Source organism: Neovison vison, chromosome 2, assembly GCF_020171115.1.
Source record: "Neovison vison isolate M4711 chromosome 2, ASM_NN_V1, whole genome shotgun sequence".
Classification (NCBI taxonomy): Eukaryota; Metazoa; Chordata; class Mammalia; order Carnivora; family Mustelidae; genus Neogale; species Neogale vison.
The window spans coordinates 234,661,985-234,674,863 of NC_058092.1; the positions used below are offsets into that span (position 1 = coordinate 234,661,985).

The following is a 12,879-nucleotide window of genomic DNA, read 5'->3' on the forward strand; positions in this document are numbered from 1 at the left end:
AGAAAGTTGCAGAAGGCAATTGTATACAGTAGGGTACCGTTCACATAATATTTAAATACAAAAAATACTGAATATTGATTAGAGATAGGTAGCAGATGAGACTGCTCAATTTTTTAAGCACTTATCTAGAAGCTAAGCTCTTAATATAGACTTGGGAGGACATAAAATCTTAAAAGATAAAAAATGTCAATATGATGCTGAGTTATTCAGGTTCTCCATCCTATCTGTCAGTTGGAGGCAAGGTATATTGGGCATTAACACACAAGGATGCAGAAGGAAAAATGAGCTGGAAGAAGTACGAAGACTGAAATGGCAGCCCGTCAGACAGCATGACTTTCAATGGGCACATTTCAATTGGCAAATAAAGCCTATTTGAACTGCACTGCCATTCTGCTTAAAACTAAGCTCAATTATAATCTCATTGCTCTTGATGTTATAAATTATGGCAAAGACAGAGTGCAGAGCACATGGACTACAAAATGTTCCCCGAGGCTAGGTTAAGACCTAGTCTCCATCATGAGACAGCCCCAACACTGCCCTGCATTGGCAACTTAGCAGATACTCACCATCTGCCGCCATGGTTTCCTCCTCTGTAGATCGAGGGTAATAGCATGACCTGCTGCAAGACTCTCATGAGATGGTGGGAGCAAAGAGCTTAGAACTGCCCCTGGCGCCAACACACGCAGTAAATGCCTTTTTAAGTAAGTCTGTGCCGGTATAAACACTTTGGGTTTAATAAAATACTAAACAGACACATAAAGAAAAAGCTACTTGAAATGCATAGAAACTATTTCTTGAAACATTCTGTCTAGATCATATCAACTTCACTTTCTCAATCCCAGGGAGCTGATAATTAAAGAATTGTACATACCGCAGAGTTGTTTAATACAGATCTCAGTGGGTACATAGCCAAAGGGCTACGGGGCTGGCCATTTGGTATACAAGAAACATCTGAAAATGTTTCTCACACCTGTCTTTATAAATCATAGATACCACAGGAACAGTTTGGCTTTAAAAGGCTCTTGGAACACAAAACAAAACAAAACAAAAAAATTTTTTTTTCAATTGTAGTGAGTTCATTAAGGTGTCATCTATACCAGGAAGAAAGATGGTTAGCATCTTTACATGATGCAGCTGCATTGCTTTAAAAAAAAATTCTTCACAGTTTCCACAGCTCCAACATATATCTAATTAGGTATATATTGACTTCTGGCATTTGTAGATTTTAAAAGAAAGTTTTAGAACATTTAAAAATTGATGTAATTTTTGTTTCCACAAGGAAGGAACAGAAAGAGCCAAATGACAATTAAGAGAAAGAAAGCATGTCTCTATGTAGGGAGTGGTAAGCCCAGAAGCACAGGCTGACTTAACAGACATGGCAGACCCACAGGTGTTTACCTGCACTCCCTCTTGAAACCCCACAACAGGAATAATAACAATAATTTTTAAAACAATACATTGGAGAGAAAATAACAGGTAAGGGAGAACACAAGCTTTCCAAGATGAAGGAGGATAGATGAGTGGTTCCTTACTTAGTGGAGAAGAAAGGGCTGGAACCCTGCTGCTTGGAGAGGAGGGAAGCTATCGAGAATGGGAGATAGATGAGCAGAATATGAAAGTGCTTGGGAACAGGAGACATGAGCACCTTTGACTGCTAATAGAGACTGAGCTGAAATATCATCCAAGAAGTTAGGAGCCCTAGATCCCTTGCAAAGACACCATGGTGAGGCGATGACCCCTTCCTCTCTGACAGATGAGGAGATGTATTTTCTGGAGACACTGAAGCAGAGAAGTTCCATGCTCAAGGACCTCAGGCTTAGCTGAGGGAGGGAGGGGAAGCAAGGTGCCAAATTAAAAACAAAAGGATGAATTAAAACAAAACAAACAAAAAGAAAAAGCAAAGCACACTTCAGAGTGAGACATCCACTATAACCCTTTTCCCCTCTGCTCAGCTCACAGACCATCTAGTCAGGCTTCAATCTCCTCAGCAAGAGGATGCACAGTTCTCCTCTGGGAAAATGGAGCAGCCTAAGAAAGAGGATACGGTTAGTGATTATGAAGGTCCCCACAACAGAGTGGTGCTTTGAAAGCACACAGACCTTTCAATCTGCCTCTTAGTGTCTCATTATTAAACATAAACAACCAAAATTCAAAGATTATAACAAATGGGAGTAGGGAAGAATCTCAGGGCTAATGATGAACATGAAGTGAACAAAAAATGCTCAAAAAATAATTAAAATACTCTAAGAGTTCATCAATATCTTATATTTTTTACACACACAAAAATAAAAACAACAGAACAGTACAAAAAAAAAAAAAGAAAGGGAACATTCGTAGAACAGAAAACATCTGGAAGTTAACTGTCTGGTAGAAATGAATAACTCAATAGCAAGGTTGGAAAATGAAACTAAACTCTCCCAGAAAATAGAACAAAAATGCAGAGATGAAAAATAAATAAGGAGGTTAGAGAATGTCTCCAGGAGAGTGGGACAGACATTCAGCTGATAGCAGTTTCATAGAAAGCATGACAAAAAACAGGAAGGAAGAAATAACTGAAGAAATACTACAAGAAAATGGACTAGAATTCCACAGCATGAATTTTCAAACTGAAAGGGCCATAGAGTTCCCACCATGATAACTGATAAGAACTTAAAGTGAATCATCATGACATGTAAAAATACTAGGGGTAAAAATATGATAATAGCTTCCATGGGGGGAAAAATAGTCTACATTTAAAGGACTGACAGAGTGCTATAGAGTTCTCAAGCAGCAAGGGGCACACAGACAGTAAAGGAATATCTTATCAAACCCTGAGGAAATGGGACTTCTGCCTTGGGATTTTATACCTAAACAAACTAGCAGTCAAGCGTGGAACATATACCCAGATTTTTACACAATGTCTGGCAGGCACACATTCTGACCTTCCTTACAGAATCTGTTTTGTTTAAAATACCAATGTGCACAGCTAAAAATATGTACTTTTCTATTTTCCCATGCAGTTAGCAGTGGCCCCGTGTCTCAGGCTGATTAACAGAAAATCTGCTACAAAGGTTTCTGGAAGTAATCATATTCTCCTCCTAAAAGAGATTTGGCTGTCCTGCTTTTCACCTTTTCTGCCCTATTATGCCTAGAATTCAGTTACAAAGCTAAAAGGTAGAGCAGATGTCATGAGACCAGGGGCCAGAAACATAAAGGCAAAAGCCAACATGTAAAGATCCCAGTTACAAACAAAAGTAAAATCCTGGGTCCCTGATGGTCTCATGGACCCACTACACCAGCTACTACATGGCTTATTTCACAACTGCAGGTCGTATAAAGATAAAGAAAAAAAAAAATCTGTAGTCAGGTTTTCTGTTATTTGCTGCTGAATATTCCTAGCAAGTTATCAAGTGGTTTTACCTCCCATGCACCCTTCCTCAGGAAGTTACTAGAAATGTGCTCCACAAAAATAAGGAACTAAAGTAAGAAAGAGAAAGTTACAGTGCTCAGAAAACAGGTGATCCCGGAGAGGAAGGATGCAAAATGAATTGCAAGTATCTAAGTAATAAGGGTAGTCTTGAGACCACAGCTGTTACTGTATCCTAAAAAGTAAGTAGTTTATATTGGAACAAAAGGATAACAGGCTCCAGGAGAGAGAACACTAAATATTAATAAATAATGAATAGATTACTTGATGTGTTTGATCATGTTGAAAGGAATTTAACAGTTCTCCCAGAAAGTCTGGAAGGTAGAGATTGGTACACAGGAAATAAAGGGGGGGGGGGGCTTAAAAATAAAAGCAATTATTAACTCTAGGAAAAACAAAAAGTTGCAAGAGGTATGAAATGGAATCATAGAACACTGTGTGGCTCGACTGTGAACAATATTTGCAAAGTCTTTGTAGTATAAACGTTGAATTGTTTTTTAGAAATTATGGCAACACTATACTGGAAAGTTGGAGAGAAGAGAGGCCAGTGTGGCTGAAGTAGAATGAGCAAGTGGGGGAATGGTAAGAAAGGAGATCATAGAAGAAAACAGGGATTAAGTTATCCAGAAGTTTGAATTTTCTTTCCTAAGAGCCATAGAAAGCCACTGGAGAGTTTTAAACAGGAAACCAGCATGATCCAACTCATGATTGAAAATGATGACTTTGGCTGTAGTATTGGGAAGAATACAGTGTGCAGGGGCAGGGAGGACAGCCAGTGGGCCGGTTAGGAGGCTACTCTAGCAGGGATATCAAGCTTCTTGGGAAGAGAGAAAAATAAATTAAAAAGGAGGGCTAGGTTGGGGAAGGCATACTTCAAAATGGTGGGAAGAGGGCAGATGGGAATACATCTTGGAGGCTGGTGGTGTTTAGAGAGAAAGGGATGACTTTCTATGTTAGCATGAGACATCTGGAGAGACAGAGGGTGTTATTACTGAGTTGGGAAGACTGGAGGAGGAAGGACTGAAGAATAGAGGGGTTGGTGTCTAGGGTGCTGTTTTGGACCCGTTAGGTAGCAAGTAGGCAACCATTTTGGGTCAGAGGGGTAAAACACAGGGAGAAAACCCCAGGATATACTCTGCCTTCAACAAGTATTAATTCCTCCTTTTCTCTTGCCAACACAAAGACACGTTTTATCATACGCTTGGATTTTTAAGCAACTTCAATGCTATGATTTGGGGCACTGATTGGTTTAAGAACTAATACTGAGAATCCAAAGATAAACAAGCAGTGAAAGCTGGGATATCACAACCTATCCCCATACAAAATGTTTAGGTCTAACTGGTTTTCTGTTGGAGCCAGATCTACCCCTAGGAAAATCTCTCTCCACCAAAAGTCCCCTACTCCAAGAATAATTTCCATTAACTTGATTTACTAAACGTTTTCTTATAAAACAAAGAATTAATATTCTCCATGCTCAATGGACTTCTATGCGTATAGAGCATATACCAAGTTAAGGACCACCTCAGGCACACTTTGAGATTGAGTTTTAAAAAGTTCCTTCTCAATAAACATTCAAAAAGACCAATTTGTACAAAAGTCTTTCAAAAACACTTTTGACCTACTATTTTTTTTGACTACTATCAACGCAGGTCTTTCAACAGTCAGCAGTATTCTTTCTTGGCTTCCCCATTGTTTTTCACTGCTTTGTGCGATGCTTTTATTTAATCATTAATTCCCCAATTGGTCTTCATTGCTGTGTGGATTTTAACAAGAGCTGGGTTTTAGCCACATTACAGTAGACGTGGTGGGGGTGGAGGGTAGCAGTGGCAATTGCAAAATAAAACGTACCATAAAGTGGTAACGGCTCATGATTGAGGCCAGTTGTTGAAAAATAAATGCCTGTTACAGAGAACCATAGAAATTTAGAGTTGGAGGCCAAGGCAAGCCATTCATTGGTAGGCTGACAGCGCCTCTAGCGGCAGAAAGACCGCGTTGACGGCGTCCTGGGGAAGCTTCTGAATTTTTAAAAAGGCACCTGCTGGGTGAGTCCTCATTATGCAAAAAACAAAAGCTCCACAGGTGCCCAATTTGAAGGGGATACGACTCGAGGAAATCTAGATCCATAAAACAGCTATAATACCTACATTTCAGTTTAACTTAGAAATGAGTTGTCACTTTACACAGGTTGATTTAAGGATTATTTATAGCCGAGAAACGACGAAGTGGCGGGAGGCGGAAAAATTCTGCTCAAGCTTGGCCGCCACACACAACGAGGGAGCGATCCGGAATAGAAAAAAAAAAAAAGTGGGGAAGAAAACTAAAGAAGTAGGTGAAGAGTCAATTTTTTCAAAAAATGGAGACCGCTGGGGAACGCAGCAGGCGCACCTGTGCAGGAGCGGACGGCTCACCTGTGTGGTTACGGGGCCTCCTTCAAGTCCGTGGGGGAGGCGGGGTGGAAAAGAAACTTTCTGGAGGGCTGCCCCAGGACTGGGGAAGTGGGGAGTGGATTCGCTAAGGAGGGTGTCAGGAAGAGGACCCGACGCACACTTGTAACTGTCAAGGCTTGGACACCTTGGCGAAGGACACCCGAGAGGGGAGGGGACCCGAGGCTGTGCCGTCCGGGCTACGCGCCCGCGTCTTGCGGGCCCCGAGCCAAGCGTTTCCTCCTCTCCTCCCCACCCCCCCCCCCCGGGAATTAGCACCTTAGGGAGGAGGGGCTCCCCTAGATGGACCCCGCGCGCCGCCCCGCCGCTCGGCGTCCCCCCGCACTACCCCCTGCGGCGCGAGGTGCCCCCGGGGGACGACCCCCAGCCCGCGGACGGCCCCGGGCTGCGGGCGGGAGAGGAGGGCCAGGGTCCGGCGGGGGAGCTGCCGGGGCTCGGCGACTTACCTCGGGCCGCGGGGGGCGACAGCAGAGCCCCGGCCAGGGCGAGCAGGAGGGCGCGGGCGGGGGGCGCGGGCGGGGGGCGCGCTGCCATGGTCGCGGGCCTTCGGTGCAGCAGCTCTCGGGGCCGGGCGGCGAGCGCTGCACCATCCCACGCGGGCGCCGAGCGGGGGCCGGGCGGCGCGACCCGAGGGACTTCCTGCCGCGGGGAGTCAGCCCCGGAGCCCTCGCGCAGCGCCCGCGCCTCCGAGGAGCGAGTCTAGGCTTTCATTTTTTTGAAAAAGTTTTCCCCCGGTGTGTGCGTGTGTGCGCGCGCGCGCGGCGCTGGCACGAGCCAGCCTTGACCGTTGCAGTAAAAGAGCGAACTGTCCGAGCTGGCCCGGGGACGAGGGAGATCGTTAGTGAGAGAAGGCAGGCCTGTGAAATGGATCCACGGCCAGCAGTCCCCGTTCTCATTACCACGGAACAAATTATCGTCTCCCCCGCACCCCCGCCCGCCGGCGGCGTCCCGCGGGTCCTAGAGACCGCTCGGGGGGCCCCCGCCAGGGTCCCGCCCAGAGCCGGCGCTCGCCCACTCCCGGGGGTGGTGGGGTGAGGGGGGTAGGGGTGAGGGGGGCGGCTCGGTGCCGGGCGCCTCGCCGGCCGCGCGCCCCGGCGGCACAGACGTGGCTCGGTGGCGGCGCGGGCGCCCGGAGCGCACACATCCCCGCCCCGGGATGATGTGGCCGCGGGGCCCCGGGCGTCCGGCTGCCAAGAGCACACGCGGCTGCACGGTCCAGCTTTCCAGGCTGGGGCTGGAAATGATGACTCGGCTGCTCGCTCCCCGGCTCGCCCGGAGCCCGCGCAACGCGGGTAGCAGGTCTGAAAGGCGGTCCAGCGCCCGGGCGCGCGTCCCCGGGCCTGTGCCCTCCGCGCCACACGGACACCTCGGGCCTCAGAGAGAAGCCTGGACTCGCCGGCAGGACGTCTTTAATGTGCTGCTTTGGGGTGTACGTTGCTAGCTTGGCTCGCGTTTCTTTCCCTACGTACGTAAGGCATGGGACCCAGGAGAGGGTGTACCGCGTCGTTTCCCCAACTTTCCCGGTCATGAGAAGCATCTGAGTGCGTCTGTTGGAAATACAGGTTCCCAGGCGCCCTTCCCTGCGGCTGGAGACTCCGCGGGGGCCTTGCCTTAGTTGAGTCCTGGTTCCTGGCGGCTTCCGCCCTTCCCGCCAGAGAGCCTGGCAGAGCCATGATGTCCGTTTTGATAACAGACTTGTCGCCCTCTCCAAGACCCTGGGGATCGACAGCGACGCAGCTAGGGTCACTGAAGGAGCGGGGGGTATTGAGGACGGTGGCCGACACCCACCAAACACAGAATTCTGCCCTGTGACTTCTCACCAATTCCTGACACAGCCCGCATTCCCCGGGCCAGTTAACCAGTGTTTGAGAAAACTCCCATTACCGTCTTTTGCTACGTCCAGGAAAGTACCTTTTCTATCTCCCATCCCCTCCCGGGGTTTTGCAAACTTCTCAAGAACCACGACAACCCTCTCACAGAAGTACGGGCGTTTAAAAACAAAAAGCCCTGAAAGCCAGAGGCACTGGCCAAAGGCCCCACCTTCTCTGGGCCAGAGCACCCCAACACTCCATCCGGAAACAAGGTCTGGGTGTGAGCCCCAGTTTAAACCCGGCCCCGTGTACCCCGTCACCCCTCTGCATGGCCTTTCTCCATTCCTTCATTCATTCCCTCAATCAACAATTAGCAATGCTGTGTTAGGGTCTTGGGAAACCAAACGAAAGAGAAGAGCCTTTTGCTTTCAGGACTTGTAGGACAACTGTCTTGTAGGACGAACTGGTAAATCAGGCCTGTTGAACAGGGTGATTGGTTACTGAACCTACTTAATAATCACTGGGTTGCTACTTACCTACTACATTATTTACTATGGGACTTCATAGGGTCGCAGTATTGTGCTAAAGTAATGTAGCCAGTGCATTATTTCCATTTAAAATCCTGAATATACAGATGAGGAAACCAGTGTCTAAAGGTTAAGAGGCTGCCCCATGGTCACAGGGCAGAGGAACAGGTCAGAGCCCACACCAGATCTTAGCAAACGCAGCCTGTGTCTTTAACTCCTGACTTCTAAGCTTCAGGTTCAGCATCTGTTAAGTGAAAGTAAAAGACAAACCTCCCAGATGGCAGAGACCATTAAATAAGCTAATACAGTGCCCCGCCCCCAACCCACGGGATTCCCGGCCATTTGTTAAGAATTCAAATCCCCTGGTATTTGCACCGGACATTATTATTAGGAAGGTCTGGGAAGTCTCAACAAGTACTCAAGTGGTTCTTATACTTTGGTTCCCAGAACATTCAGCAACACTGTGCAGAGGAATTAAAAAATTGTTTCCTTTGAACTCAGTGGGACAGACTAGTTTGGAGATGAGTCTAGCTTCTGGCCTCTTGAATCTTTCTGACTAGGCAAATTTTTTACTTATAATGGACCTCATATGTGCTGTACACTGGGCTGGGGGCTTTCCCTACTTTCTCTTCTGATGAGCCATTTCTTTTTGCTCTTCTATATTCAGGTGTTACTTTTGACTATGGAAGTCCAGTTTTTTTGTTTGTTTGTTTGTTTTTTAACCTGAAAGCTGCAAGGCTCTTTCCAAAGGATTAAATGTACCCCAAGATTGTCCTTGGTTTGTTTTTGACTGAAAGAAAACAGCCAATGCAGGAGGGAAAAAATAAGGCAGGAAAGAAAATCCTAGCCACAGTCCTGGTGTCTCAACCATTTAACTCCCCATCTCTGTGAAGCAAGGAGTCAGGACTGACAGTCTGTCCATAAAGACTTTATGCTCAACCATAACAGACGGCCAGGCAGAGACAATCTTCCGTCCGGCAGATGGTTGGCCTTTGGACGGGAGCTCTGCCTCCTCGTGCACAGGAAATGGAAGCTAACATGGCATTCAATACTGGATTGTTAGGTCATGGTATGGGGTCAGAGGCCAGGATCTGCTCATTAAAATTTCAGATAGATGGCTTGTTGTCCCTTCCTTTCCAGAAGAATTGACCTTTGCGATACCGTTTCCTGTGGGCTATTTTTGCTGAACAGCCTGGGCATTCATGATCAGGGCATTTACTGCTCAGCCCTGCTCACATTTCCATCAAGCCACTTTGAGGACAAGCCGATGAGAAATGGAGGCAGACTTTCCTAAGTTGGGATTTTACAGGTAGCCGCTCCTGACTTCTGGAATGGGTCAGCCTCCCTGCAGCTCGACCCTTGATGGAGCTTCAGACACAGGCTCATGGAACAGCTTTTCTCTATCCAAGCACAGTTCCCAAGGCTCGCTGTAAAAGTCAACAAACACAATCGCCCGCCCCATGATGAAGATTCATGGAAATCTTTTTAATTCCATCTCTTGGGGGGCTTGAAACTCATGACTGACCCACTCAGTCATTGATAACATGGATTCCATTTTCTTTTCACAGATCTCACTTCCAGAATCCGTGCCTCACTTCATGAGGTTTCTCAGTACTCACTTCAAGGGCACCCAAAGAAGAAGAATGCTTTGGGGGAATCAGGGGCTCTTGGGTGCTCCGGATCAGAAGGGACATGAAGATCATTTAGACCATCTCCCTCCAGCCCCATCTATACTCACCTGTGGCTCCCTATCAGCTGACCATCCCATATCTCCTTGTATACCTACTGTGATGGGGAACTCCTTACTCAAGAGAGCCCATTCTTAAGTGTCCCAAGGGACTGACAATACCCAGGAGGAACAGAGAGCCACCCCCCAGCCAGAATGCCAGTCGCAGAGATAACCCCATGGCTGTACTTGCCTGTCTTTTCCCACCTCATTGGGCCAGGCTGAATAAACAGGCAGTACTCAGAAAAAGGCAAACTGGGAATCTCAAAAACAAACATGAACTTACAAGAATGACCAAATATTTGAAGATCCTCCTTCATTCAAGAAATAAAGCTTAATCTCCTTCTCTTTTCGTGTTGGCTGGGCTGGGAGGCTCATTCTAATGAATAAAATATGGCCAAAGTCACCGTGAGTGAGCTCTGAGACTAAATCACGAAAGGCAGGAGTGACTCAGGTCACTCACTTTGAAGAAAACCAGCTGCCGTGAGGACACTCCAGCAGCCTAATGGGGGTGGGCGGAGGTGGGGCGTGGAGGGCTGCTGCCATCAGCCATGGGAGTGAGCCGTCTTGGAAGCAGAGCTTCCCACCCAGTCAAGGTTTGGCAGCCCCGGGAAGAGACTCCATGGCCAACCCACCCAGCAAGGCTGCTCCCTAATTCCTCACCCACAGAAACTGCATGAAATGATATTTATTGTTTTGAGCCACTGATCTGTGGGGTGATTTTTACACAGTATTAGATAACTAATGCACACTTAACAAAGCAAACATCCTATTTCCACCGGAAAGTTTGCAAGGATTCTAATATCAAGGGCACCTGCCTTCTTGTGTGAACTTTGAATATAAGTTATAGATGGGGGGGGCACCTGGTGGCTCAGTCGCTTGGGCATCTATCTGACTCTTGGTTTCGGCTCAAGCCATGATCTCAGAGTCGTGGATCAAGCCCCATGTCCAGCTCTGTACTAGGCACAAAGTTTGCTGAAGTTTCTCTCTCCCTCTCCCTCTGTCCCTCCCCTGCTCTTGCTCTCTCTATCAACAAATAAAATCTTAAAAAAAAAAACAACCTTATAAGTAGATGGCCACAGGCCTCAGCTACGTACCAGCCTAATTATCAGCAGTATCCTCCATTCACTGTGGCAAGCATCACGATTTCTGAACAAATTGTACCCCTATCCTATCTGCAAGTTATCATCTTTTGTGTCGTGTTAGGGGGCAGAAGGAGGAGGCAAGCCCTCAAGCTTGGTTCTACATCTTGACCCAGTTCCTCCTATGACTATGGTTGAACGTGGGACTGAACGTACAGTCCTGGATAGTACCGTACAAGCAAACTGTCTAGGGACGTGGACTTGCACGCGCTTTCTGTGAGTCTTTTCACTCCTCAGCGAGCCAGTCACGCGGCGATCTGATCTAAACTGCCACTTCCGGACACGGTGATACATTTTTTACCAGCTGCCAAAGAACCCACAGGCATTTGCTGTGGACTGTATCTTGAACACATCAAAGCAAAAATGTGATTAAAGGCCATGCTTGCCCTTGGATAGAGGGACCCACCAGAAGCAAAGATGCTCCCATCTGGCAAGGCCAGCCGCTCCCTCCTTGGGGTTCTGCTCCAAAAAGAGGCGCAGGCTCCCCACAGCCAGGAGAGCTGGGATGGGCGGGACCTCTGGGGGGGAGCCAGGCCCTCCCTATGTACTGGCCTGGTCCCCAGCAGCTTTCCTCCCACAGAGCGGCCAACCCTATTTGACAATAACCCCAGGGAAGGCCATTCCAAGGGGTCCATATGTTTTTGAAACTCCTTCTTTACCTAATCTCTCTGGTGGCGAATTGGGCCATTTGCGTCGTCTTCTGCGCTCTTGACATTGCAAAATACCCAGACACTGGGCCCTCTCTATGTACTTGAATGCAGTCCCCATTCCGTCTTTACTGTTTTAGGCAAATCAACCCCAATTTCTTTAACTTGTCTCTTGGGTCCTATTCTTGCTCTCTTTAATCATGTTTTTTGCTTTCCTTTGGATCCTCTCCAGTTTCCTGATTTCTCTTAAGCTGTAGAGGCAAAATGTGGCTGGAGAGCTCCCAGAAGGGTCTGCATGGGGAAAGGGGAGGAGAGGCTGCTTTATTGCCTCGGCTTTACGGGCAGTGGGGTCTCTCTCTGCAGCTGAAACTCTTAACTCCTCTTGGGGGCCTGACTGCTTTCTCCTTCGGGCGTGAGGAACAATTCTGGGTGGTTCTGGCGAGGTGGGCTGCTCTGACCTGGGAGCGCCCGGCCCTCCATCCCATCACTGCACGGCCTCGCCGGCAACACACGCAGTCCTCCTTCGCTGCACTTAACTCAGCCCGCTGCCTGGATCTCAGGGTCTTGGCTTCTTTGAGCGACACTTTTAGGCAGGCCTCCTTTCTCCCCTTTCTCCCCTCACAGGACTCAGGCAGAAAAAACAACTCAAATTTTAGGGCCTGGGGGTCCCTTGTTCTTCCTTCTGCGCCGAGATCTGGTCTAGAATGTGATGGAGATTTGACCACACATTTGACCCTTGTTGTCATCACACCACATCCTGGCCCACCAGAGCCCTGGCTGCCCTAAGCCTCCCAACACCTATCCGTGGGAAGGGGCTTCCCGCCCCCCATCTCCCTGGGTAGAAATACCCGCAGCGTTCCTTTCCCGGCCTAGTCTTAGGCAACATTCCCCGAGGAGTTTCAGCTTTCTTTGTCCTAGACTGAGCTGGAACATAAGAAGTTGAGCACTCACCCCCAGAGCCTCTCTGTGCCGTGCTGGAGGTGAGGAACCGACGACCGCCCCTGTTCTCCCAGCCCGCTCCCCTATGATACAGAGTGTGGATCGGAGCCTGCCTCAAGTTACTAACGGACAGCCTCGTCCTGAATCTGCCCGCTGCGCCCCAGGCCTCTGCGATCTCATCAACCCTGCGAATCCTGTCCATTCCCCGCTTCTGAAGGAGATGGAGGGTCTGAGGAG

At 48.1% G+C, this 12,879-nt stretch overlaps 1 protein-coding gene across 1 annotated transcript in view; it reads right to left on the bottom strand.

Annotated features, from left to right (window-relative positions):
* The window catches only part of ADAM12 (ADAM metallopeptidase domain 12), a 328,649-nt gene extending 322,265 nt beyond the window's left edge, over positions 1 to 6,384 (bottom strand). Inside the window, exon 1 of the mRNA XM_044236851.1 lies at positions 6,297 to 6,384. Within this exon, the coding sequence (XP_044092786.1) occupies positions 6,297 to 6,384 (88 nt within the window). The remainder of the gene's footprint in view (positions 1 to 6,296) is intronic.
* Between the last annotated feature and the right edge of the window lie 6,495 nt (positions 6,385 to 12,879).